The sequence below is a fragment of the Hyposmocoma kahamanoa genome, unplaced genomic scaffold (genome assembly GCF_003589595.1).
Source record: "Hyposmocoma kahamanoa isolate Upper Pololo Valley unplaced genomic scaffold, ASM358959v1 64, whole genome shotgun sequence".
Lineage (NCBI taxonomy): Eukaryota > Metazoa > Arthropoda > Insecta > Lepidoptera > Cosmopterigidae > Hyposmocoma > Hyposmocoma kahamanoa.
The window spans coordinates 15,667,810-15,694,429 of NW_020653852.1; the positions used below are offsets into that span (position 1 = coordinate 15,667,810).

General features: G+C 35.3%; 2 protein-coding genes across 2 annotated transcripts; one reads left to right on the plus strand and one right to left on the minus strand.

Moving 5' to 3' along the window:
• Positions 1-3,148: 3,148 nt before the first annotated feature.
• Positions 3,149-7,677, minus strand: LOC113230852. Its single transcript, XM_026464951.1, has 5 exons — positions 7,600-7,677; positions 6,219-6,459; positions 4,801-4,963; positions 4,268-4,429; positions 3,149-3,600 (listed from the first exon to the last, which is right to left on the minus strand). Exons 1-5 carry the CDS (start codon positions 7,631-7,633, stop codon positions 3,472-3,474), a joined length of 729 nt encoding a protein of 242 aa, XP_026320736.1. The 5' UTR covers positions 7,634-7,677; the 3' UTR covers positions 3,149-3,471.
• A 2,546-nt stretch (positions 7,678-10,223) lies between these two features.
• LOC113230851 lies at positions 10,224-22,817 on the plus strand. The gene is made up of 17 exons (XM_026464950.1): positions 10,224-10,501; positions 12,646-12,822; positions 13,303-13,480; positions 13,798-13,977; positions 14,635-14,811; positions 14,905-15,023; positions 16,219-16,360; positions 17,238-17,314; positions 17,775-18,000; positions 18,318-18,506; positions 19,246-19,346; positions 19,485-19,604; positions 20,024-20,182; positions 20,469-20,546; positions 21,089-21,160; positions 21,496-21,672; positions 22,746-22,817. The coding sequence occupies exons 1-17, from the start codon at positions 10,238-10,240 to the stop codon at positions 22,815-22,817; spliced, it is 2,508 nt and encodes an 835-aa protein (XP_026320735.1). The 5' UTR covers positions 10,224-10,237.
• Positions 22,818-26,620: the final 3,803 nt, after the last annotated feature.

Here is a 26,620-nt window from a genome sequence, read left to right on the forward strand (position 1 = left end):
AGTTTAGTGATCGCAATATGGCTTTTTTTGGAAATAATCCTAAATCACTATATGACTTCAGTACGAAGATACGGAATAGTTTCATCCCTAATCGTCACACAACACAGTACAGATCAATAAAAGCAGTCCAATTTCACGTATATGGATGAGACATCGTCTGCGATGAGCCCTGTCAAAACTCTTTATAAATTCTTCGTAGACTTAAGTCTAGACTTAACCTATCATTAAATTTAAAAAATATATTTATTAAAACAAATTAAAGTATAATATCCTGGTAGAAATTGTTACTAGAGTGATGATTTTTATAAAAAAATAAAAATTAATTAAGAAGATTGCAGATACTAAAAAATGTTTGGGGTGCCATTTTTTTGGTCACAGAAGCAACGAATACCAGAAATATAAAATGAAATAAGTACTATAATAATATTATTATTATCGCTCTATCTCTTTTCAGCTTTAATGAAGTTTGTATCTGTAAAAGTGGGATGGAGTTAGTCATCGATTATGTTTATAGCTGACACATCTCGACTTCGAGTTACCAATTTAATACTTAATTAATGTTCTAAATTTGATGTTACAACATTTTGCTCTTCTATCCTAAGCATTTCTTCCTCTGATCATTTTAAAAGCATGCATATCTACTCATAATAAAAATATAAAGCGTTTTATGTAAAACACCATTCGATCCTTTTAATTATTTTAGTCAATACATAATCGACCTGCAATGTTGTATTTAAGATGTATTAAGTATTATACTGGCTTGTGAATGTTGTACAAAAATATAAGAAACAAAGTGCATAGTTCTTGAACTCGAGATGGCAGCGTAGATTGTTAATAGTGATATTACAAATTAAGTAAAAATAAAAAAAATGTTATTAATTTTAAAGTAGATAAGTTTTAGAAAATTTGATCATGTTGTAACGAGAATATGGGAGGTGTGAAGCTCTGATGGATTTCTTTTTGTACCATATTTGTTGTGATTTTGATGGCATTTAGCAATATTACATGAATTTTGTGTAGCAACAGATGATTATTTCGGATTTTTGTATATTATTAAGAGTACAGCCTGGCATAGTTGAGCTGAGAGTCTGTGCAAACATGATGAGAAAGTAGCGGGAAGAGTATTCGAATTTCGAGTATTCCGTCGTTGTGATTGGCTTAAACATTAGCCATTCACAGCTCGCGTGTACTCTGTCCCACGCTGCCCCACAAGTATGTACAGATATTCGGTTGAATTTTGTCAATGGCAATTTTTGCTACGTAATATTGTTGCTATTGTCAAAGCTTTTAAAAATTGTTAAAGATAACATTGTGATAGTTTCTGAGAATAGTTTATCGCAGATTTAGAAACAGGTTCATTAAATAGTTTAAAATATAATTTTGTCAAAGAGCATCGGCGTTCCCGCGTCGGCTGTCGACGGTATTATGAAAAATTACAATAAAAATTATAAAATAGTGAGTGATGATGTGTTTTCTTACTTGTAATTCCCAGCTAACCAGGATTTTTTTACGTAATAATAATAACTTAAGTCAACAAAAAAGTCCAGCTTTGTTATAATAATGTTATTTAAAAAAATATGTTAGTACTAAATAGATATCAAAATCATAGAACGAATTACAAAGGTGAAATACAAATGTCACAAATGCCGCTTAAGAAGAGATGGAGAGTTCTCTGTACTGGCAATGATTTAAAGTATAGAGTTAAAGATTGTGCAGTCTGCAGAGCATTGTGGCATAACGATGGCTTAATTTCTCAAACACGTATCTTACAAAGATTGATTATTCAGGAGATGGCAAAACTTTTTATGTCTTTTAAATTTCTTATCAAGGGTGTAAATTTGGACGCATTACCTTAAGAACAGGTAAAAGCCAGTGTGTATAAAGAATATAAAGGAAATGTGATATAAAATCAGCCTGTAAAATTTGTACACACAATGCATGTTTTGCGTATCCGTTACTTTGTGCTTTCAGATACGAGTTTGTAGTAGAAAGCAAGGTGATGATAAGACATCTGTACACACACATGCAAAACCTGACGAGCTGCAGAACCGTGATAGCCCCAACAACATCCGAAAACTATTGTTGTATTGTACGCGCTGAACACTAATGATTTTTATAAGTATAGACGAACCAAAAGCTGCATGTGTAATAATCCTGGCAATATGCTTTAAATAGCAACAACATTATTTTTCTCCAGATACTGTCGTTAGAAAAAGAGAATTAGAAATCGCTAATTCTATACAGCCTTTTCTCGGCGGTGACATTGGCTGAGTGGATTATTAGCTTTTACATACGCCACAGCCGCATACATGACATTCACTCTAATTGTGTTAAATATTTAATGTTTGCTTGTTGTTGATGAATTTAGTTTTATTTGTTTTTTTTTTTTGTTGTTTTTTTTTTAATTTTCGGTTCTAATTTTAGCTTTATCTATTTTTTTTATCTTTCTTACTGTGTATTTTTGTATTGTGGCGTAATAATAAATGATTCCCTTTCTATTCTAATTAACAATAATTTTTAATTGCGATGCTTCGAAAGCATGAGTCGGTGTTAGGTTTAATGAAACATCAAATTACCACCAATTACCAACACTTTTAATCATAACATTGTTCAATGACCTAAATTACAAAACAACTAAAATAATATAGATTTATTTTATACTCAATTTTCGTGATTCATCATCCTGAGCAAGTAACTCTCAATTTCTATTTTTATTTTTCTTATCATTTTCTCCGATTACATATATTTCTAAATAATTAAGGTCCATTTCTTTGGCTGGTTTTCTTCGTATATATGTACAATAATAATAAGCTTTGACTCACATTTTTTTTGGTTGATTTTGACAGTGAAATTTTTACCAAAAACTTTCTAAGGATATAAATCGACGATAGGATTATACACAAAGCGACGTTCATAACAATTAGTAGTCTCAAATTGTCGTAGAAATAAAGTACAACGTACTAAGATATGATAACATAGTTTTAATTTGCCTAGCTATATTTGAAGATTTTGGTAGTCGAATTAATCAACTAAATACGTATACTATACGTATACTAAATAATATTCCTATTCGACCATACTTCATTTCCAAGACATGGATTACTTATAATGAAGTAGAGATACGCTTTAAATAAATAAGCCATAGAGTTCAAAGTTAACATACAAAATAGTAATAGATAAAATCGTCTGAAAATTCTTTTCAACTTTTTTATATCTTTCGCATTCTTTTACTTTTATATTTTTACCTCTCAATAAACATTAGGTTCTTTGTCAACGAGATCAATATGGTTATATTGAAATCTGTTAGAAATTCCATTCCTAAAGTTGGCAACCTTTGACGATGGGCCATCCAATCAGAAAGAATTCCAAGTGCGTTGAGAATTCAAAATGCTCCAATAGCAATTAACGCTTGCCGTTGCATTTGAAATCCAGTCGCGTTATAGGCGGGTCTGGCAGCATCTAGGGCTGTGTCTAAAGTACTGCGTGACGAAGACGCGTACGGCAGAAAATAAGAAAGGCCAGTAAAGCTGCAATGGCCGCGCCTGCTATAAAAGTTGAATCTTCTCTTCTTGTGCTGCCAATTCGTTCGACTACTGTACTCTGAAAAACATAAAAAGTTTAAATTGAAATTTAAAAAACCTACGATATAAAACAACACAGTAAAGCAACCATGTGTTAATTAAGAATTCGACGAAACGAAATCAATGTGCCAAAACGTTAATTCTACCGTAAGTAGTTAAGGAGTTTGGTAGTCTACAGACTGTCCTGGTTGCAGCATCGGATCAAAATTAGAATGTTATTGTATTGTCATCGGATTTCCATAGTACATCATATTTCAAATCGATCAGATTGTACTTTAGAGCTGATGACCTTTAAACAGCTGAACTATGTACCATTTGAACTCACAACCTACAAGAAATATCCCGATTAAATTAGCCTTCAAATAACAAAAAAAGGCTGGAAATCAGACACACAGAAAAAGATTTAAAATTTAGAATTACCCTTTTGCGCGTTGGTAGTTAAAAAATATCTCAAAATCCATCTCAGTACACAAATGGTAGTGGTGCAGTTGACAGCTATGTCAATTGCTTTAGGTTCTACCTTAAAGGAGTTCATGAATTGCGGGAAATTCGAAGACAAGACTCTTCACCAATTCACGGAGTTGGACTTACAAACGTCCTTCACATATATGTATTTACATCCATGTAAAGATTCACAAGCCATAATAGGGTCCTAAATATGGCGATGAAGCTGCACGATTCCTTACCCAGCCTCCATGCCTGATAGCCCATGGCGTAGCGCTCTGAGCCACGTGCTTGGCCGCCCAATCCGTCGCTCGACACCAACCTCCCACTCGAACGGCGCGAGCGCACACTTCACATAAAAACGCCAGCACCACTAAAGGACGCTGCTCTATATGGCAACATGCCTGAAAAAGCGTTTCATAGATAATGCTTCTTTTAAATTAATTATTACTTAATTAAAACTTAAATTTGTCGATTTGAGTTAAAATTAGATCTAAGTAATGTCAGTACAACATTCGGGCGCGCTAAAGCCGCCACATTACACAGACGATTCCTCATATCGAACGATGGTCACGATAATCGTATCAATCTGTCGCTACTCTACTAAAGTTATTGAAAGGCAAATGCGTTAGTTATGACAAGGAGGGCAGAGTACTGGAGACACACATTCTTATTTCATTAGTAAATACACTTGAAATGTTAAGCATTCTAAACCATCTGTATGTTGGTTAGACAAATTCAATGGAAGAAGTATAAAATGACATTGTCAAAATACCTGACACAACTCTTGCATTATATCCTCAAACTCGACTTCATCGAGGCACAAGAGTGGTATCTGTCCTGCTCTCTCCGCCAGGCGGCCTTGAGCTTTTGTTTCTCGAAATCTTCTCGCTGCGCGTTCCAAAGCCCTCCAATCACGCCAGTACATCCACCAACCCCTGGAACGAACATATAATAAACCCACACGTAATCATAAGGCTCGTAGGACCATATGTACTCATATGTCCCAAAAATCATACACGCCGTCCACAAAACGAACTAAACATGTTTGTTTACTAGATTTAACCGAATATTAAATGAATACTAACTAAGACTATTCTTTTTATGAAAACAATCATTCATTATGTTTACACGTCAAAGTAAACGCATGCACGTGAACATTAGTGCTTTTATCTCTATTTTACTGAAACCAATTATGAATATGATTTTATAACTCTTCTATTTCAGTATATAGCTTGTAGAATCTATAAACCTTTCCCCTGAAAAGGGGTCATTTTACAGATGGGACCTTATTAGGTACATCAAGGATGCAAATTTGAATCTTGTGAGCGATGTACGTCTTTATCACCGAAAACCTCCAGGCAGCCGCTTTTTATGATTACAATTAACTTTTATTAGAAATAGGAATGAAACTATTTTTCCGGATTTAAATCGCGTATATTTGTTTTTTCAAACAAACCGACGTTTCGGGCCCTTTACAGGTCCCATGGTCACGGTTGACTGTTACGATTTAAATCCGGAAAAATAGTTTCATTCCTATGTATAACAATCGCGAAAACCTAAGAACTTTTATTAGAAAGCCGTTTATACCACATTAAACTTAAATAAACTTACTTCGTCACTAAACGAAAATCTAGCTTTTCAAATTTCAACTTATTTTCTGAAAGATAAAAGTTCATTTCACAAAAGTTGGTTTTTTCGTTTAATGACAATATTGACTTCAACGTGATATATAAATCCACATAATCGGACATTAATTGGACATAGTCAGAAATCAAGTGCTGTTTACAAACACATCATATAATATTTTCGCAATAGACAAATTACAGGTAATTCCAATTAAACTTGAACCAAAAGCATCTTGTTCCTTATAGTAGTAATAAAAAACTTTTCATTAGCAAAAGATCTGTGAACGAGTTCGTTCAGAACAATATTGCCACCTTACCTACTTTGTCACCAAACGGCTAAGTGAGCATTACTGCATTCCGGTTTTAAAGTGTAAAGGTACTGGAGAACAGGTACATGGAACTTGTCCACTTATATCTCAGGATTCTGGACGGAACTTTGCGATTTCAAATTTTGAGTGGCACTGCAACTACTACAGACAGGTGTGTCGCTTAACACTAGGAACATGCCTTGTTCGTCTCGTCAGTTAATTGAATATGAAAAAACTTTACTTTAAACTTTACTAACCTAGGATCAGGACTAGCAGGCGCAACAACACAAGGTGGAGGCCTCAGCTCTTCCAACCTCAAATGCTGTAGTAGCAGTGCCCTGAATAGTCGCACTCCCCTCTCTTCCTCCTCACCCTGCAGGTGTGGTCCTCGCCAGTGTCCCTGGCAATCGTCTCGACGCTCCTCATCCAGGGATACTTGTCTGAGCAGAGGGGCTCTAGGACCTTCGTAATCTTCTAGCGGTTGTACGCTGCATGCAGCTATAAAATTTTACATAAGTTTACATTAGACCATTACCGAACTGAAAGCCTATTAGCCATTACAGTGGTTTTAGACAAGGAAGCCGGATGTAAATACGCGTGACACTGCTTTGATAACGTGAAACCTTGTAACGATGCGACCTCTTTCATCGTCATCCACCATTTTATCACCCTCTTTACCGGTTCCTGGCCACTTACTTTTAAAAATTTGAATCGTTCGAGTTCCTTTTCCTTCATAATTCTAAAGTTAGTTCGTTTCGACATCAGTCTCATCAAAATTCTCGAAACGAGAAGACGTGTTTATCAACATGTAAATCTCCAACTCCACTTAAACTGTTTTTAAAGCATTACATATACGCATATAGGTCCTCTTGGGCCTTTCTTTTCTTCTTCTAATAAATTTATGTGGACCGAGCCATGTCCTTTATTCTAAGGCTTGGCTACAACTTGACATTGAACAATATATAAGAAGGGATCCTTTCGTGCATCCCACGAAAGATTGCCCCTCCACACGACGCGTAATCTTTTACTGTACGGTAGGGAAAACCTGGGCAACTATCGGCGAGTACCATACGCCGATTGGTAAATCTTTTCACCGCGATGACAAGCATTATGGCTTCGATACGATAAATAGAAGAATTTCAATTTATGCGTCATGTTATTTCTAAATCTCCTGACTATTCGAGGAAATGATCCTGAACCTAAAAGTACTATAAGATTATCAAGTTTATACCACGTTCCAAAATAAGGTAAATCAACCCATAACCTAAATAAAATTTAAGAGAGAAGAAATGATAACCGAGGAATGAGATTTGTGACATGAAATGAATAGAATTATACAATATACATTGTAATCAACCCGCCAAGGAAAACAAAAGCCGCAATAAAAACCACCTTTTACAGAAGGTGCTACCTCAATTTTTACGTACAATACACAAAGAGAGTACAAATTCCAGTAACAGAAAACAAATACCATTTCACATTAGAGGATTAAAAAGGTTAAAAAAGGTTAAAAACAAAATTGCTTAGTTCATTTACTAACACACCCCCGCCAGGCAACAATGTTATTTAACTACACAATTTTACTATCAGATCTGACCTCTTTTAGGATGATTATTATATTATACTACTAAAACTTACCCTGGACAGCAGCTATAGGGGGTACAAGGTCCATTTTCTTAGCAAAATTGTCACTTAAAATAATAAATTCAAGAGACGTGAGGTTCCGACCAAGGTCGTGATAAAAGTGACAGAATGTTGGATGACCTTGTGTACGATGGGTCACGGCCTTGACATAATTTTTCACGCATGCGCTGTTATAAAAGGAGGGCCTGTGCTTGAAATTTAAATGTAGCGTGCGTGTATTAAGATGCATTATATTATAATACGTCGCCGACAAGTACAACTCGTGTAGATTAGTTGTATAGTTATTATATTATATGTCAGTAACAGTAAAGCTTCTTGAGAAAGAGTTCATCCATGGTAGCACTGCCTGCTTACCTATTTCTGCCGGCAAGCAGGCAAGCGGCAAGGCAAATTTCGCACATAAATTCCAAAAAAACTCTGAGATACGACCCTAGATTAGAAACAACGACCTCTACTTGAGAGGCGGTAGATCAAATCTAAGGCTACGGATTGTGGTAGCCTAAAAATCATCTAAAATGAAAAAAATAATAAACAAGGAAGAAAAACTGGCCCGCTGGCCCGAACGCCATACAAGCGTGCCCTTGCTGCTCTCAATCGAGCAGCTGATACAATTGATTTATTTCATTGCACCTTGAGTGAAATCAAAAAGGTTACCTTACATATAATATGTCGTGATTCTTAAATTATTGTATTTATGTGCCTGCTCTAACGAATTAGGTTTTGTCTGTAATGTTAGTCAAGTTGTTATGTACAATAAATAAAAAATAAAATTAAAGAAATAAATACAAAACTGCAAACATTGTTCTTAGCACACATTGGTCTTAATACTAGTTCTCACGTAGTAAGAACAATCTCGTGGTGGTTAATATTGAACATCTGCAAGAAGACTAAAACAGAGATAAACAAAAGACAAACGATTGGGCCCGTCAGACGGCCTTATGTACTGTAGTCTAGGCTCTACTCTATGAGTAGAACTACTGGCTGAGTGAATATAGTTTTATATTTAGAATGTGTTTTGAAATAGGAAATTAGAAAGAATAGAACGTCTTGATCATTGACTTACAAATAAATGGACGACGGGTCTAATACAAAAACCACGAAAAAAATGTCCCAAGTCAACCTATTCGAAATTTAAATTGTAATGTCATCACAGTATCGCGTTGTCAGTCGAACAAATGAAGACTAAAGCGGAGTGTCGCGCTCTGTATACGATTTTAGCGCCTTACAAGTGCGGACACTTTTTAGCGCGGACCCGACGTCCATATAATTGTAAGTCAATGGTCTTGATAGTTCGAGATGTAACCTCAGTAAGAAAATATGTAAAAAAGTACAATAAACCAAGTTTTGAAGATTATATTTATAAAAGTACCTCTCGCTACGCAACACGAGCTACGTCCAAGTTTACAGTACGTACGTAAAAATTACATACTTACAAATGATAGGATGGCATAAGTTATGCGTAGGCATTGATATATGGAGCTGGATAAATGTAGAAATACATTTCGTACAGGCGGTGTAGATGTAGAAATAACAACATTAACGAATAGACATCGTAGTCTCACCAAAAAGGAAATTTTTCTTCCAAAATATGTTTGGCTTAGATCATAGGTTCTTAAGCAATATGAAAAAAATTCAACTCCCACCACCACAACAAAAAATTATTGAAAATACATATGTTGTATATTAACTTGACACAAAAAATCACAAGTAAAAAAAATGTAGTGTAGTTTTTATAGATAATTCGCGCTTTTTTTTTCAATTGCGGTAGCACCCCTTGGACATCATCAACGCCTCCCATTACTTCCGAGACCTCTAACGCCCCTCTAGAACTCTTCATGGCCCGCTGGTGGGCGGAAGGGACCACTTGGGGAAAAAATGGCTTACATGAATACATATTTATACTCGTAAAAAAATAACAAAGTACCAACTAAGTACCTAGTCCGTGTACTACAACTACTACAACTGTCGATTGTCTGATTGAATCCGTTCATTGCTTTAATAGATGTCTGGGGACGTAGTATAGAAAATTATTGAGTATGTCACGTTTGTGTACAACTACCGTGGACCAAAAACGCCAGATCGCAAATTAGATATTCTAGAACCAAAATACAATTGAGTGCTGGACATTAAAATCGTTGTATACTAAACAAAAAGTTGACAAATAAGAAGTAGAATAATTTTTTATACAAAACGAATAAATGATAATTTAAGTATGGAAGTATTTGTTATACATTAGTGTCAGTTCCAGGAGTACTATTACTTGCTTAAATATTTTTATAAATATTGCATAACTAGCATTAAAGATGTCTTTTTACTAAAATAGACTGTAAGACAAGACTCAATTGCCAGTTATCGGCGGAGCTTGTGCAACTCGTATCGTACCGGAAGACCCATATTGTTCGGATTAGGTTCAGATAAATCGCTCTGGACACACGCGTTTGAGCTACTAGTGAAAAATAATAATAAAATCTCCTTAGTCAATACTAAAATTGGATAAAGATAATGGAAGTTTCAAAAACTTCAAAAGTTGAATTAGGAACAGAACAATAAGTGCGAACGTTGAACTATGTTCTGAATTTAAACAATAGTTGAACATAAAATTTGTGTTTAAGTGCCAGTTATGTGAACAAAAATGCAAAATAAACGGAAACTGTCTACAGACTCTACAGTCACAAAATCGTGTTGCCAAAGATTGTCTATATTCGCATGTGTTTGTGCTATCGTATCTTTACTTGTCAATTTTTACAATTATACAGAGAGAGACACTTTCAAAGTTATAGAAGCATCGAATTTAATGCATAATATTCTAGATGATAAGGTGAAGCAAAGAATAGAGGCTTACTTTAAGGAATTGACGAGAACTACTTCGCTTCGGCTAAAAAGAGAAGCTTTGTTGGTAAGAGCTAGTCGAATAGCAAGAATATTGTCACAAAAGTCAGCTAAGTAACATACTTACGGCGATGGCGCTTTTACGTCCAGAACGTAGCTTTGTATTCAGTCTTCAACGCCCGAGATGGAAATAATTTTGTTTAAGATAGTGAAACATTCTACTTTTCACTCCCCCTGCAAGGAGAATATCAATCTTCTTTATTCGGTCTCCTTAGTGGCGTTGTGTTGTTAAACATAAGACTGAAATTCAAGTTCGAAATATAATTGTCATCGTTGCCCAATAAAAATAGCCAATTGAATATAAGTCAACTTAGTTAAGTTTCCCCGTTTTAAAAACAACCAAAAAGTCAAAACACCTTGTAAGTGGAAAGCTTGAATAACCACGAAGAGCCAAGGAAAATAAGAAAAAAACTATTTTGCTCCCATTCTTCAAGAGAGTACTATAGAATTGCAGAAACTTTCCACAAAGGCATGACCTTTTCCGGACTTGAAGGAATGAACAGTCATTTTTCAATTACAGTTTCTACGTTTTGAACAACATACTGCCATTAATTGCCTTTACACTGTCTTTCTATGCGAAGGTCATACAATTAAAAAAACTTTTATTATTTTCGTATTCGAACGTCGTATTTCGTATTTTCTTATTCCAGTAGACATTATACTAAAATATTATCTAATAAAACTATTTTTTCAAATCTAAATAGCGGTAATTTTATTTTTTTAAATAAATTAACGTTTCGGGCGCTTTACAGGTCTCAAGGACACGGCTGTCTGATATACGTGTTCTAGATCTGAAAACCATTTCATTTCTAATATGTTACAATACTGAAAACCTTAGAAAACTATATATATAATAATAATAATAATAACGCACACACTCAACATAGCCCTGCACTAGGGAAACCCTGTGTCGCGGGTGCTATGGACACACACATAGACAACCACAAATTACATCCAAACTCACGAGAGAAATAAATGTAGGCCATACAAATATTTCTCCCGGCCCGGGAATCGAACCTGGGACCTCTGCGTGGCAGTCCGGCATGGTAACCGTTCGGCCACGGAGGCAGTTGTATATATATATATATATATATATATTATTTAATATAATATGTAATACGCTAGTACATACATATCGCATAATATTATTTAATTATCAGAGAGCACTAACCCGAGAATGATCCAATTAAGAAACCTAAAGAACGCTCTCACTCGAAAATTATATTGTCTATAGACTGAAATTATAACGGACTAATCCATCGCTGCAAACAGATCAATAAGTCTGTGGGTGACAGCTAAAGGACCAGGGTCATTTTCAGGTTAATTTACCTATTTCGGTGGCAATTTTTGTCATTTAAATATTCCAGTACATTATCCAGAAATATTAACTAACTTTTCAAGATACTCGAACACTAAATAATACTTCATGATAACATTGTACAATAGCCAAATAATGAAAAGTTCCACCGTAATTAGGTAGAGAAAAATACCCTGAAAATGATCCCTTAAGTCCATATTTTGGCATTCTAAATATTGCTTTAGAATCATTCATCATCACGCTTTTTAGCGCGGACCCCACGTCCATTTGTTAGAGGTCAATGTTTATAATGCTAAAAATCACGTACTGGTCAAAGACATGAAGGCTTGTCGTCGTTTATTTTTATTTAACTTAAATTATTTGACCTAAGATTGATTTTTAATGCCTAATTAAGAGCCTCATTCTCTTTAAAACGCTCTGTAGTAAAAAATAAATTGGACTCTTAAAGTTCCTTACCTCTCCACTACATAAATTACACACGCATCAATTGCTAATTTGACGACAAGTTTGAGATTTTTTTATAATACCAAGTGACGAGACGAACAAGTCGTGCGCCTGGTGGTGACCGACACTCCTGTCCATAACAGTTGCAATGCCACTCAGAGCTTTAAACCGCAAAGATCTCAGGGGCACTGCCACTTCGCCCGTCACCCTAAGATTTAAGTTGACAAATCCCATGTGCCTTTAACTTCACCAGCACCATTACCCTACCAATCCGGAACTCAATAATGCTCACATTACTGCTTAGCGGCCGAAATAGGTAAGGCAGTACTTCCCAGGACGAACTTTTATAAAGATTTCTCTTATTGAGATCGCAAAATTTATTCCTACAGAAAACGTCACCAGATCAAGAAGACAACACGGTAGTACCCCATGTAGAGTTCTACAACCCAAAAATGCGAGGTGAGCTGGAAGAGAAAGACGCCGCTGAGATGGCCAGGACGGGAGCAAAAGGACCAGCCCCAGGCGGTGACAGTTGGGTCTGGTTGACTAGCTACTCCAGAGTTCCAGTAAGTAAACAAAATGCAACCCGCGAGCCATTCTTAATTCTTCTTCATCTTTTCCGAAAACCTTTTCCGAAAGTAGTCTCGTAGGTCGTAGGCTCTTTGAAATTTTGAGAGAGGTTCATGGCTAGAAAATGGTTAAGAAACCGTGACAATTGCTTAGTTCCATCTGAACGGAAAGGAATAAATCGCATTCTTGCAGTAAGTTGATTAAAGCTATGAGACCTCTAAAATAGAACTCTTCCAAAGTCAAGTATGTCTATCGACACCGATGTACGGAGCCTCAGTTTAGGCCCACGACTAAAAGTTAAAAGATATACGAGGGGGTAAAGGTTTTTTTTTTGAAATATTAGATTACCCTATCAAATTTAAAAAAAAAATCAATATGAATTTATTAAATTATTTATTTACTTACATATATTTAAACAAAACCGTGCTTGATCCCTAGACACTTTCGATGTGTTTCAATGTGTTTTCTTTGCACAGTCCTTAGTCGTTCAAGATTTCTGTAAAGCAACTCAGAACTACTGCCCGCCTGGCGTTCAAGGACCGAAAGGATCGCGAGGAGAAGCAGGTCCCAAAGGCGAGAGGGGAGACCCAGGAGCGCCAGGCTCACCTGGCAATAATGGCGGGAAAGGGCCAATGGGTCCTCCAGGGCCTAAAGGTAAATTATCAGAGTTTGAAACAGTTAAGTAATTTAAAACTTTTTTTATTTTATTTTATCAAGATGAGCAAGCAAGTCGTGCGCCTGGTGGCAAGCGAACACATACCCGTAACAGTTACAGTGCCACTCTGAGTTTTAATGGAAAACTTCTGAAGAGCACTGGCGCTGCACCTGTCTTACAAGTCCCATGTGCTTGTAAATTCACCTATGTTATATACCCTTCAAAACAAACAGGCTTGGAGGAAGAAATTAATATGGTGGCAGTTTTGCGTGGTCGAATTCTTTCACAAAGCATGATGTAACGAATTTCTATTTAGGAGAACGCGGTTTCCCTGGCAACCCGGGGCTAGACGGCAGAGATGGTGTACCTGGTGAACCAGGACTTGATGGATTACCTGGCAGGAACGGTGCTGATGGGGCACCGGGTAAAGATGGTCGAGATGGCATTCCTGGAAAAGATGGAAGCCCGGGAAAGAATGGCAAGGATGGAAAGGATGGTAAGACATGCAATAACTGGTAAAGTAATAATCAACAATAGTAATCATAGTACATTTCAAAGATAATGGAGATTACCTACTATGCCTGTTATGCTACTAACTATTCTATATAATAACTCATATCTCTCATCATAGATGTTGCTGGCACCATGTTTGAAGAGTGTTTAGTATTAATGTGTTCGGATCGGTTTCTTTTTTATTTAAGGTTTTTTTAACAGGTTATAATTTATTAATACAAAGATCGAACACAAACAAAAATTCATTTGATCCGACTAGACTCGTACAGTCAAGAGCACGTCAAGCTTGATACTTTGTACTTTGGACCGTTCTTATCGTAAACGGCATAGAGTTGTATTTAAATCTTATCTAAGTATCAAACTTGACGTGCTCTTGACCTTGTACCAGCATCTTCACCATACCGTAGCTGACGCTCACCCAACTGAACTACAGAACGAATCAGCAGACCTAGATCCACATAGAAAAATTCGTAAAGTCTGCTGAAGGCGCTGGTTCAATTGTTCAATATTATATTCATAATTATAACAAACAGTGGAGAGTAATTTAACAAAAAATAAATGAATATCATGATATTAAAACATCGTGATATTCAATCAATTTAATATTATGTGATACAGTTACAGTACATTTTTTTTTCAGGTAGGACAGGTCCTCAAGGACCCCCAGGCCCTCGAGGCTTGAAAGGAGATCGCGGACTGCCAGGACCTAAAGGTCATAACGGTACAAACGGGCAGAATGGTCAACCAGGACGGCCAGGCCTCTCCATTTATAACTATACTAAGGAGAATCAACTGCTAGTGCCGCCTACTTTTGCTGGTTGGTTTCGATACATTCTAAATTGCACATAATTTTGCATGGACTACTGTTTACTTCTCGAACACTCCATACGTCTATGATTTCTGTTACCAGGAAACCACCACAGAGTAATAGTAACTGAAGCTGAGCCCCTTCGCATCAGCTGCAACCCTGCGGGTTACCCTATACCTACAGTTGAATGGCGAAGAGACGATTCTACTCCTTTGGCACAGGTAAATTTCGTCGGTATATTTCACAAATCAGTGAAATTCAAAATGAAGATTCTAAAATTTTATTACACTTTATTCCACAATAAAAAAAGGCTAAAATTAGATAAAAACTTCTAATGTAAAATAGACTACAAAACATTTTTAATGTCCTTGTAGTAGAACCATGTTGACTTTTGTTTACCGTTCAAGGGCAATGATAAGCAAATTGTTTGAGGACACATTTAAGAATAATTAAATATTTTAAAGGAAATTCAAAAGTCCATTTTTAATTTAAGAAAAAAAACTCCATTACTTTGTGTCGTAATGTTGATGGTAGCTTGGCGCTGAAAATCAATTGATTACGGCAAATCTGGCAACTACAAATTAATATACTTTATATATAAAGTAATATCTTGGTGGGGAAGTTAGAAAACATTCACAAATAACCGTAAGGCAGTTACTTAAAAACTGACCTGAAGGAAATTTATAATGAAATCATAAATACACAATTACCAAGTAGACCGTTATAACGCACCCTTAATGTAATAAGAGCTCAACTACGAAATAATAACTTTTCAGGACAGAGATTTAAAGATTTTACGAACAAAATTAGATAAGATATCGACATATCTTCTGCTTAAATAGGAGGATTTCACACATACATAATCTGTTTCACGATCGTATTATTTTTATGACTTTCATTTATTCATGTGATAAAAAACTTTCGACCTACGATCACCAGTTATGGGAATTAAGGGAGTTAATTTAGCTAAACTAATAAAGACTAACGTGGACTTTCCCTTTTAAAAATAATAGAAACTGATTACTCTGAAATATGCGTATTATTTATTGAAAAAAATAATATTGTAGTTGTGTTTTGTTTAGGTACTTACGTATTAAATACTTTAGCCATTTAAAAAATAAACACGAAGCAACCTAAATATTGAACTGTTTAGAAAATAATAAGTAAAAAAAAAAAGGAAATTTTATACGCATTGATGACGAAAGGGGTGTGTCTCTAAATTCCGATCATTGAATGATCACATACCAAAAGTGTGATAAATTAGTAATATAAAGAAAATTAGTAAGAAAAATAATATTAGCCCGTAATGTAATATGTAAATGGATCTATAAGTGTAGGAGGAAACCTATGATATTTTCTAACCTGAAGTAATGAAATGGGTACAATGGATGATGGTGTTAATAATTATAACAACAGGGTAAATGGAGAGATGTAGCAATCAGTGGCAACCTACTCAGTATCCCGAAGGTGAACCGTTGGCATACTGGGCGATACGTCTGCCTCGCCAATAATGGAATACTGCCCCCTGTCAATCAAACTACTGATGTGGAAATCACCTGTAAGTAGGATAGGAGTAGGACGTCGCAAAGTTTTACAAAATTTTACAATTTTCATCTTAATGCTTCATCCAAATACTTCGTATGAGATTGTTATTTAACTTTTGATGTGCTATTATTTTTTCAGTTCTCAATATACTGACGCACAGAAAAATAATGTTACTGAAGAGCCAGAGTTAAAAAAAGTCCAAGAAATTATGTCCTGTTTTTATTTGTTTGAGTCAACAAACAGTAGATACAGAATGTCACCTAATTTATCTACCTAAGTCACCTTAATTTTAATGATTAAAAACAATAATCGCTTTAAAACATTACTAATAGGGCAGGTCAATGAAACAGCAAACAATATGTTTTTAATAATTATTTTATTTAATTTCATGATGTTCTTACTACCACAATTATCATCTATTTTTTGAAAATACTCCACTAGTATCTTATTATTATTATACAAAGATCAAAGAAACACCTGAGGCTACGTTTTGGCAACATACACTGGTTCGAGTCCAGTCGGATCGTAGGAACTTTTCTTTGTGTTTTTAACCAAGGAAAGGAGGAGGAGGTCCTCAATTCAACTGTATTTTTTTGTATGTTGTGAACCGATTTTACTGATTTTTTTTTGTTGAAAAGAGGGTACCTCATTATTAGTTCTATTTAAACTTGAAGAAAATATTCCACCTCTAAGGGTGGCAAGTTTGGTGATGAATCCGGTTTCGCACACTTTCCGGTCGTATGCAAATAGATGTAATTCCATGAATTTTTACGGCCCGTTTTTTTTATAAAATGTTATATTATTCGGTCTTTGTATCAATAATAATATTATTGTGTATTTAATTATTGTATAATAAAGTGGTTATTGTATAATTACATTTTTTTTTTCAGTCAGTCCTTTCGTACAAACGCCAAATAATGTGATCTACTTACAAAAGACAGACAAGGTTGCTAAACTCGAATGCGCAGTAAGTCAACTTAGAACATAATAAATAGGTTTCCAAAAAAATTTCAACGCCCACCACAATATTTGGATATCACGTATTTTTTATTTTAACTTAACGCAAAAAGAGACAAGGACAAAAATTTCATATATGTAGCGTAGTTTACATAGATTATTTCAGGTTTTACTTCAAATGCGGTAGCACACCCTGGACAGCATCAACCCCCCAATTGCTTTCGAGGCTTTAGGGCTGTAAGGACCACTTTGGGAAACTATGACATAATATAACAATATGTTGCTCCGTTTATTGCCTATCTACAACCTACAAATACAATTTTTACACGCCATTCAACACGGTATTCAAAATTATCAAACAGAACTAAAATTAATTAGAATGCATTGTTGATTTTGTTAAAAATGCGAAGAAGTATCTATCCATCGATAATCCAACTATATATTTTACTTATTCAGCCGAAACTTTTCAGGTTGAAGCGTGGCCCGAGCCGGTATTAGCTTGGGAATTTAGAGGCGTCACTTGTTGTACAGAAGGTTTACGTTACAAGATGGAAACAGTTCTAACTCCTCTTAAATTTCGATTCATCATAAGGCTGGAGATCCACGATATCACGCAGAGAGATATTGGAAGATATAGTTGTGTTGCTAAAAATGAGATGAATAATCAGACTGTTCGAAGCAATATTGAGTTGAAATGTAAGTTGAAGAAAAAAGAAAGAATTTTTGGCAAAACAAAGACAGTCTCTTGTATTCATACTTTGATCGTCGCCTGCTTTTCGTCGGCTTATTGCAAGAAGTCACAATGACTTACATACAATAATCCGACGTTATATCCATTTTATGCCACTAATATTGACAGTGCCGTACCGGTACCAATACTGGTCACCAATATTAGTTGTATCTTATTACTTGATCCGGTTTCTTTGGTAAACTTTAACAGTTTGTCAAAGTTTTTAAAGCTGAAGGAGAAATCTTTCGGCTGATGAAGATAATCAATACTTACAATTTGACAGACGTAAACCCAGGTGAGACAACACCGAAACCAGTACCAGTGGACTACTGGTCCCGAGCGCCGTATTCTCCATCTTACGAAGAACTATGCCAAGATAAAACCTGCCCGACATGTCCAAGGACCTGTGAAACCAACCTGATGATACTTTCTATGAATGACACTTCGCAGCATGGATTAAGTAGACATAGTAGTGAGTGATATCAATTTCCCATTTATTTATTTGTACATAGTTTCTACCAATAAATCTCATCATGTTACTAGAGTTATCATGTTACTATAGAAATTGCTGTACTTTTACAGTAATTTCTATAGTGACATGATAACTCTATCGAGGTGTATAATGTAATCATCAAACTATAAACGTCCCACTAGACGCGATTCTGTTCTTAGAATGATAATAATAATGGGCCAGACCACCTCACCAGTTACCTGTCTCAAACTAGGGAACTCGCTGTACTATGAGTACCAAGCTACGGAGTTTGTTCTGTAGCCTACCCAGAGTACCCAGGTCAGAACCAATTTAGAAACGTTTATGTCCGAAACTGATCCTACTAGGAAATAAACCCTTGAGCCATCGAGGTCGTCACACGCTGGTCAATACCGATTAAGAACTTCACAGGTCTTGGATGAGTTTTTTAAACCTTCTCCGAAAATTAGTAAACTAACCTGTCTACGGTTCAAAAAAAATCAGTGGTGCAAGCCATTGGGCTTGCACCACCGGTTTTTTTAGAATAAGAAGTAAAATCTACACAAGAAGCAAGCGTATTCCCCGCTAATCTGTTACTCATGACCTTAGTTACCTACTCAGCTGATATGTTTTCTTTTGTACATCTGCTCGACGAGTTAAACAAAACCACAATGCTGAGGAGCCTTAAGCCGGTGCAGATAAATTGAAACTACTTTTACTTGCAAATGACGTTGTTTTTCAGATTGTCAACTCTACGCGATAGGGAAACCTGTTTATCATCGGTACAAAGAAGAACAATTTGGGGCTTGGCTTAGAGATTCCAATGCTTCTACAGATATTCAGGTAAACTTTGTTTCTATCTTTACGATAGGAAAATAATCACATTTCATAGATGAACAGCTTCGTAGAATGTTCATTCACAAACTTGTATGGGACCGAACTTCATATACAATTTTTAGTGTTTATTCGATATTGTTTCAGAGGGAAAAACTTTGGACAACCCAAGAATATGACGTAGAGAGACTATTGGAATTCAGAACTAAAAGCAGATTTAAAAGTAATACACCGGATGAATTTTATAAACTTCAGAAACCATTCTTTGTAAGGCTTATTTATCTTTCATCATCATTTTTAAATTAATGCTCTAAATAATTCTAAGTATCTAAATACATTTCTTGTGTAACGCTGTTACCATTTTCATAATGATGCTTAAGTTATTTATGATATTTGGAGTCTTAGGAATCAATTAATCGTAGAAATATTTATTTAATACGCTATAAAGTTTGAAGTTCATTAACGACTAAAGAAAGAAAAAGAGCATAATGAGGGCCGGCCGCAGGAGGATACTGTGGCTTCACGACATAAGTCACTGAATGTGGATACAACATTGTTATTATGTGTAGTTAGTTGTCTCTAAAATTGAAATAGTCTTAATTGTTACCAACATCTAATATAGGACGGCAATTGTAGAAGTTTTACAACCTCCTTTACTGTATTTTTTCCTTATATCCCTGTTTCAGGGCAATGGTCATATAGTATACAGTGGATCATTCTTCTATCAAGCGAATGAATCTGGTATACCTGGAGACATCATTCGCTACGACCTCAATCAGAGCCGAATCAAGACCGTACAACTACCATATGCTGGTGGTCGGTTGTACAGCTCTCAACACAACCAGGTATCTATGATAGATAAGTGTTAAAGATTTGGAAGGTCAAAAAGAGATGAGTCTTTATTTATTTTACAAATTTATAGTACCTACCAACCCATTAGCCATGTATTCAAAATTATCTTGGAAATTTGTTTTCTCTATCCATATCTACGTAATGGTTGGTTTTTTGTGTTCATCCCAAAAGAAAATACACCAATACAAATATACCAAGCACACACACTGTAAGCAAGATGTAAATAATTTAAAAAGTGGAAACTGGTTAATCAAAACAAACTCGTTCATAATTTTTCAGGTTGATTTCAGTGCTGACGACAACGGTTTATGGGCTATCTATTCAATCAAAGGATCAAATAACACAGCAGTTGCCAAGGTAACCTTTTACTAACTCTTATTAGTCTTTTTAAATGACGGCACAAAAAAGGAGAGTTATAAGTTTGAAGCCATTGTCTGTATGTCTGTCTGTGGAATTGTAGCTCATAAATGGCTGGTCTGTTCTTAAAATAGTTTTTTTTTATTTGAAGGCTAATTTAGTCAAGATGGTTCTTAGCTATGTTCGACTGTTCATTTATTTAAAGGTTATCAGCTTTTTTCCCATTTAGTGTTGGGTCAGAATATGAATGTTTGTTTTATTTGTCAGATTCACTTGAAATTTGGCATTCCATGGAAATCCGATGTACGTTACAATAATATGGATAGTCTGCAGACTATCCAACTCTTCAACTACTTATAATAGAACTATTGTGTTTATTAGGTTCATGAAGCGATCGCGACAATTTGTTAGCTTACCTACAACTGACTTAATTAGACCTTATTGCTTTTTTGGAGTACACTAGTTTGTGTAGTGATTTGTTAAGCTTTAATTCAAGTGTTTTGCAAATAAATGCTGTACTAGACGACTTTATTTTGTTTCAGCTCAGTTTCAATCCTGACATTATCGACTTGAACATTGACTATCTCTGGAATATCTCTTTGAATCATAGACAAGTAAGCATTGTCAAATGTTTTACTCAGGAATATTGTTGCCCATTGCCGTCGCACATAAATGGCTCTAAAAAATAAGGCTTTTATCGTGGGATTACCACGCTTGAGCTTTTATTTTTTGTGACGGATAAACGGTGCTAAAAAAACTTCATTGGACAACGCAGTAGTTTTTCACGACGCCTGAGAAGTTACACAGTGGCTGTTCGTTACAACGACGGCGTCCATAGCACAAATTAAAATTAATTCTACTTGCCCCAAAAAATTATCCTCTTCACATTTTGTTTTATTATAATTATTATAATTTTCTAAAATAATAATGAATAATTATAAAATTGCAGATGGGAGAAATGTTCATTGTATGCGGTGTGCTTTACGCCCTGGATTCGGCTACTGAGCGAGAAACAAAAGTGAGCAGGGCAGTCGACTTGTACCTGAACCAACGCAGAGAAGTATCTTTGCAGTTCACCAACCCGTTCCGGAAGACTACACAGCTGGGTTACGATCATTTGCATAAGGTAGGTAGTGATTAAGTTTCAATAAACTTAATATTCAATAATATTAAAATGTTTTACTACCATGATATTCAATTATTTTTTGTGAAATTACTCCGCTAGTATTATAATTATTTAAAACTGTAAAGGTCTGACTGAGTGAAGAAAATCTTTCATAGATTTCTCACTGATGGCGCTACGGCAAAAAGTTGTTAAAAGCAAAAGCAGAGCTCTGCAATAAACACATAGAAAAATTCGTAAAGTTGTTGGTCTGTTCCTTAGCTCAGTTGGGAGAGCGTCAGCTACGGTATAGTGAAGGCGCTGGTTCCAATCCAGCCGGATCAAAGTTTCTTTGTGTTATATCTTTGCATTAACAATAATAACAAATGAGTTGAGTCTGTCAACCAGTAGTACTCTGACGTACCCTGCACGATACTATCTGCGATGTAATGTATTATGTATGACCGTAGTATAGTAATGCCAATCTAGTCGTCATTGTCATCACCAATCTATTTACGTCTCTTTTTACTGGTCTTTACATGGTCCACCACGCTGTTCCTTTGCGATTTAAGGACTTTAACGTTAAAAAGCGTTTATGATAGTGTGATATATAGTGCTGGTGAAATTTCACGCAAATACCACTTGGTATCATAAAAAACCTACAACTCAACTGATACTTTTGCTAGAACTGTATCCCAGCATCAACACAATTGTCAACAGAGGTGCTGAAAAAAATATACCCATAATACCCACTAGTTCTGTTGTACAATTGTGTTGACAGAACTGCTGGTACTTTTATCCTATTTGTTCTGTAATACATGGACATAGTTTTCTTCACAGAACAACTGCGAATTTTCTCTTCCACTAGTTCAATATAAGTGCATCTTCCCACCAGGCACCAGGCATACTCTCGTCAGACGTCTTGTTCTTCCCGTCACTTGATATTATAACAAAAAAGAAATTGACGACAAAGCCCGTACACGAGTAGACAACGCTGTCAGTTCCTAATTTTGTCCGTTGTGACGAAGTTCTTTGTGACGCCCACCCATGGGAAGCCATGGAATTTAATATATTTTTTTAATCATTTAATGTTACAGGAACTATACTCCTGGGACAGAGGCAATCAACTCACATACCCAGTTCGCTCTCACGAACTACCTGGACCATAGACGGACATAATTTTGTATTTGATTTTTATAAATTTCAATAAAAAATCGTATTGAGGTATTATAATTGTATTATTTGATTTTCTAATCGGAAATTAATACATGTTTGGTTAGAGCTAATATTCTGATTTATCTATCTGGATTCTATTAGTGTTTTTTTTTATGTACTGATTTTCTAATGTGACCAAACCACCGAGTGACCAGACCAAAGCCCCCAAATAAATAAAAAGAAAACGAAATTGCTTAAATTTGTTCAACCATTGCGGCATAATTGAGAAATAGTTATAGAAATTTTATTTTTATAAACAATATAAGGTCAGATAGCAAAGATATAACAATTGATAGATGGTTTTAAAAATTGTACGTCGTAAGAAACCACAACAAAATAAAATAATTCTTGCTACTCATTTCTTCCCGAGACTTATAAAACCTTGCGAACAGCGCCACCTATGCAGGCATTCACGTACTTATTCGAATTAAAGCAATGTAAAGTTAGAGTTACGGCACGCCACGACTCCATTTAAACCGTTCGGTTACAACTCTACAATTCTAATAAACTTAGGCACGTATAGATGGAGCTATAAGTCAAATAGTTTCTGCATTAATAAATTGTCTAATAAAAAAATAACTGATTGTCAGGGAAAAAATTGCCTCTGCTCATATACATAACTTTAGATTCTCTATGAAAATGAAGATAATATTACTCACTATATCAGTAAGCAAAAAATACAGCGTTAATAAAAAAATATAAACTCAAATAGCCTGTTTGAATATAACATCAAACGATGTAATTTGTACATAACTACGGCTTCAAAGATGTATGCATAACGTACAGCGCACTTTGAAGAAAAACAATACCAATAAACTATTTCCCCTACAATAAAAGACCCCTCTATAAAAACATCAGCACTTAGTATAAGTTAAGCCTGGCAACAACTGTCCTACGAACAAAACAGGATGAAAACTTTGATTCACATTTCCTCCTATTACCGCTTGATCTCTATTAATTTTCTTTTACCCCTCCTTTATATATTTTCTAATTGGCACACTTTGTCACTTCCATTAGTTTTTACCTCCAAGTGTTGATGGCATCAATTAGTTCGAACTATGATTATACTTCCTTGCTTTTACATAATATGTTTACTGCGTAATAAATATGTAAATAGGTACTAAATATCACTAATAGTAAAAAGTTAGTCATGTTCAACTTAAATAAATTCCACGAGGCTAATTAATTAACAAAAAAAGTAAATTAAACCTTCACACTTAAAAGTATTTTTGTAATAGAGCCAAAAATTTACTATAATTTACCGAAACAGAGGTCCGTAGCCAAACCTTATGCTATTATATAAAACCATCAAACAACTTATTGAATACAATAAATTGTTGTAACCTACCATACAGTGTCAGAATTTTGACAAGTTTAAGTATCATTTAAATTGACCCTTATATCTATCGCCACGTTTAAATTACCTACTGACTTATTAAATCTGTGCACGCCCATGTGATATTATTATTTAAAAAAATGTTACGCCTAATTTAGTCCATTGAAGTGCATGTATGCCCAATATTTAGCCGGACACCTATACTTACATTATCAACTCCTATAGAACCTGCGCTGTCACAAATAAATGAGCAGTAGCAGAATTTTTCGTCCTCCGAGACAGGCTAAGGCGTCTAGAAGCCAGATCTTAGATTTTGATTTTTCTTCAATCAAAACTTGTTTTGAATTTTATCAATTGGTATACAAACTTAGACTAAAAGTAAATTCGTATGAAAACTGTATCTACAGAAACCGCCATTTTCTTTTTCTCAAAAATAAATTAATTATGAGAACGCAAGGGTCTTCAACTATACAGCCAAAAGAAATCATCTCTCGAAAAGTAATGCAAGCGTTCACGTTCAAACTCAAAAGCTGGGTGGGACGCCGCGCCACGCCGGGCAGGCATGGCGCGGTGGGGCCTTTAGTATCCCATCTCAGCCCCCATTTTTCGCCACAATAGCTCGCAATACATTCCGTGAGTTGGCAGAAGTTGACGTTGGCCCGATCAATACGTGCGCACAGCGCCCTCTAGCCACCATCGCGCAGCCAAATTGCAGTTTAATAGTTCATTAGATCCAACAAAAATAGCGGGGACACAGTTTAAATTCGGAACGTATCGATTCTTGTATCAGGAACGGATTCGTTAAATAAAGAACGATCGGTTAGTATAGAAAGAATAAGATCGGACTACCGTATACTCTAAACCTAGGGAAGACTGTTCATTGAAAATAAAAACTCCACAATGAATGTTAAGAAGTAATTTATAGTTGTTTATAGCTTCAAAGAAAGAATTTTATGACGATACAGAATAATTGAATGATGATTCTATAAACATAGAAAAACTTTTCAGGAACTTTACAGGTCCCATAGGCACGGCTGTGTGGTGTAAGAATGGCGATAACCTAAGAACACGATTCTATATTGTATAGGTACGGGGTCGAGATCACGTGAAACTTAGCAATTAAGATTTAAATTCAACTCTGTTCTGTTTTCAATAAATGCTGTCTTAAGTTTCAAACTTAATTTGCTATTGACTAATAATACCTAATCTATACATTATGATAATACATTTGTATCTTTATGATGATGTTTTTTAACTGTTTATATTGCAAAACTATACACATAAACTATAGACGGTATGCGTGGCCATGTTTTAAACTCAAAAAATAAAAAATAGTACATTTTCGTACAAAAAATATAACATATGAACGTGGTTCGGTTTTTACGAGTAGTACAAACAAAGACACTTCAATTAGCTGGTAAAAAAATTCAAAGCATACATAGGCGCATGTAGGAAGAAAACAAGAAACTGTTATTAGTAAATCGCTCTATGCGTTTTTTACATCCGCATTATGTGTACCAAAATTTTATACAGGGTGTAACCGCAAGGTGTAGTCATATTAAAGGAGCCAAACCTATACTTGATCTAGACCCTCTGTGCAAAATATCAAATAAAAATAAGTGACTTTTAATGTTGATATAACTTTAATTATGTTTGTATAAATAGTGATTGTCCGAAACAACCACTGCGTCACAACTCTATTGCTAGTTACGTTACTACGACTTCACAAATTCATTAATGAAACCTGGGCGGCCGCAAGCGGGGCGAAAGAACAGCTGACTACAATTGAAATGCCACTGTAAAAACATGATTTGAATATGTTGATAACACGTTAATATTAAGTAACAAAATCTTTAAATACCTAGAAAAATCGAATTATTTCTAACAATATTATTTTATACCATACCTATAATAGGTACGTACTTATTTACATACAATTTAAAGGATATTTATTTACTTATTAAGCCCGTAGTTACGCACGCCTTCATCGTATACACATTCTACATAATTTTGTATTAATACATTTATTTACGACAATTTTACAATAGTGGATACTTTTTTAATTGGTACTTACCTACTGTGCAATTCATACACGTTTTAATGAATTTCCTACGAATTGTAATTCACTGTTGTACAATGTACGAAATATTGACTTGTTTACGATAATTTTGAATAATAAGTACAATCACTACACGCACTGCTGGCACATTTCACACATTTACAGGTAAGGTTCAAAATGCCGACCTCCATGCAATATGCATATTTCCGTGCGTCGGTACAGAGACTGCTCTACTCTTTGAAGCATCTGCCGAGTGATTTGACTAAACGCCATTTCGATCCGCTGCCTCATTTCTTCTGCGCTTTCACAGGACTCCGCATAAACAATATTTTTATATGACCCCACAAAAAAAATCGAGCGGT

Coding starts and splice junctions, on each gene's coding strand:
- LOC113230851 (XM_026464950.1), top strand. CDS start 10,238: ATGCAAAATAAACGGAAACTGTCTACAGACTCTACAGTCACAAAATCG. Junction 10,502..12,645: donor TAAAAAGAGAAGCTTTGTTG/GTAAGAGCTAGT, acceptor TTATTCCTACAG/AAAACGTCACCAGATCAAGA. Junction 20,547..21,088: donor ATAACACAGCAGTTGCCAAG/GTAACCTTTTAC, acceptor ATTTTGTTTCAG/CTCAGTTTCAATCCTGACAT.
- LOC113230852 (XM_026464951.1), bottom strand. CDS start 7,633: ATGGACCTTGTACCCCCTATAGCTGCTGTCCAGG. Junction 6,460..7,599: donor CCCTATAGCTGCTGTCCAGG/GTAAGTTTTAGT, acceptor AAAATTTTATAG/CTGCATGCAGCGTACAACCG. Junction 4,430..4,800: donor TAATGCAAGAGTTGTGTCAG/GTATTTTGACAA, acceptor ACGCTTTTTCAG/GCATGTTGCCATATAGAGCA.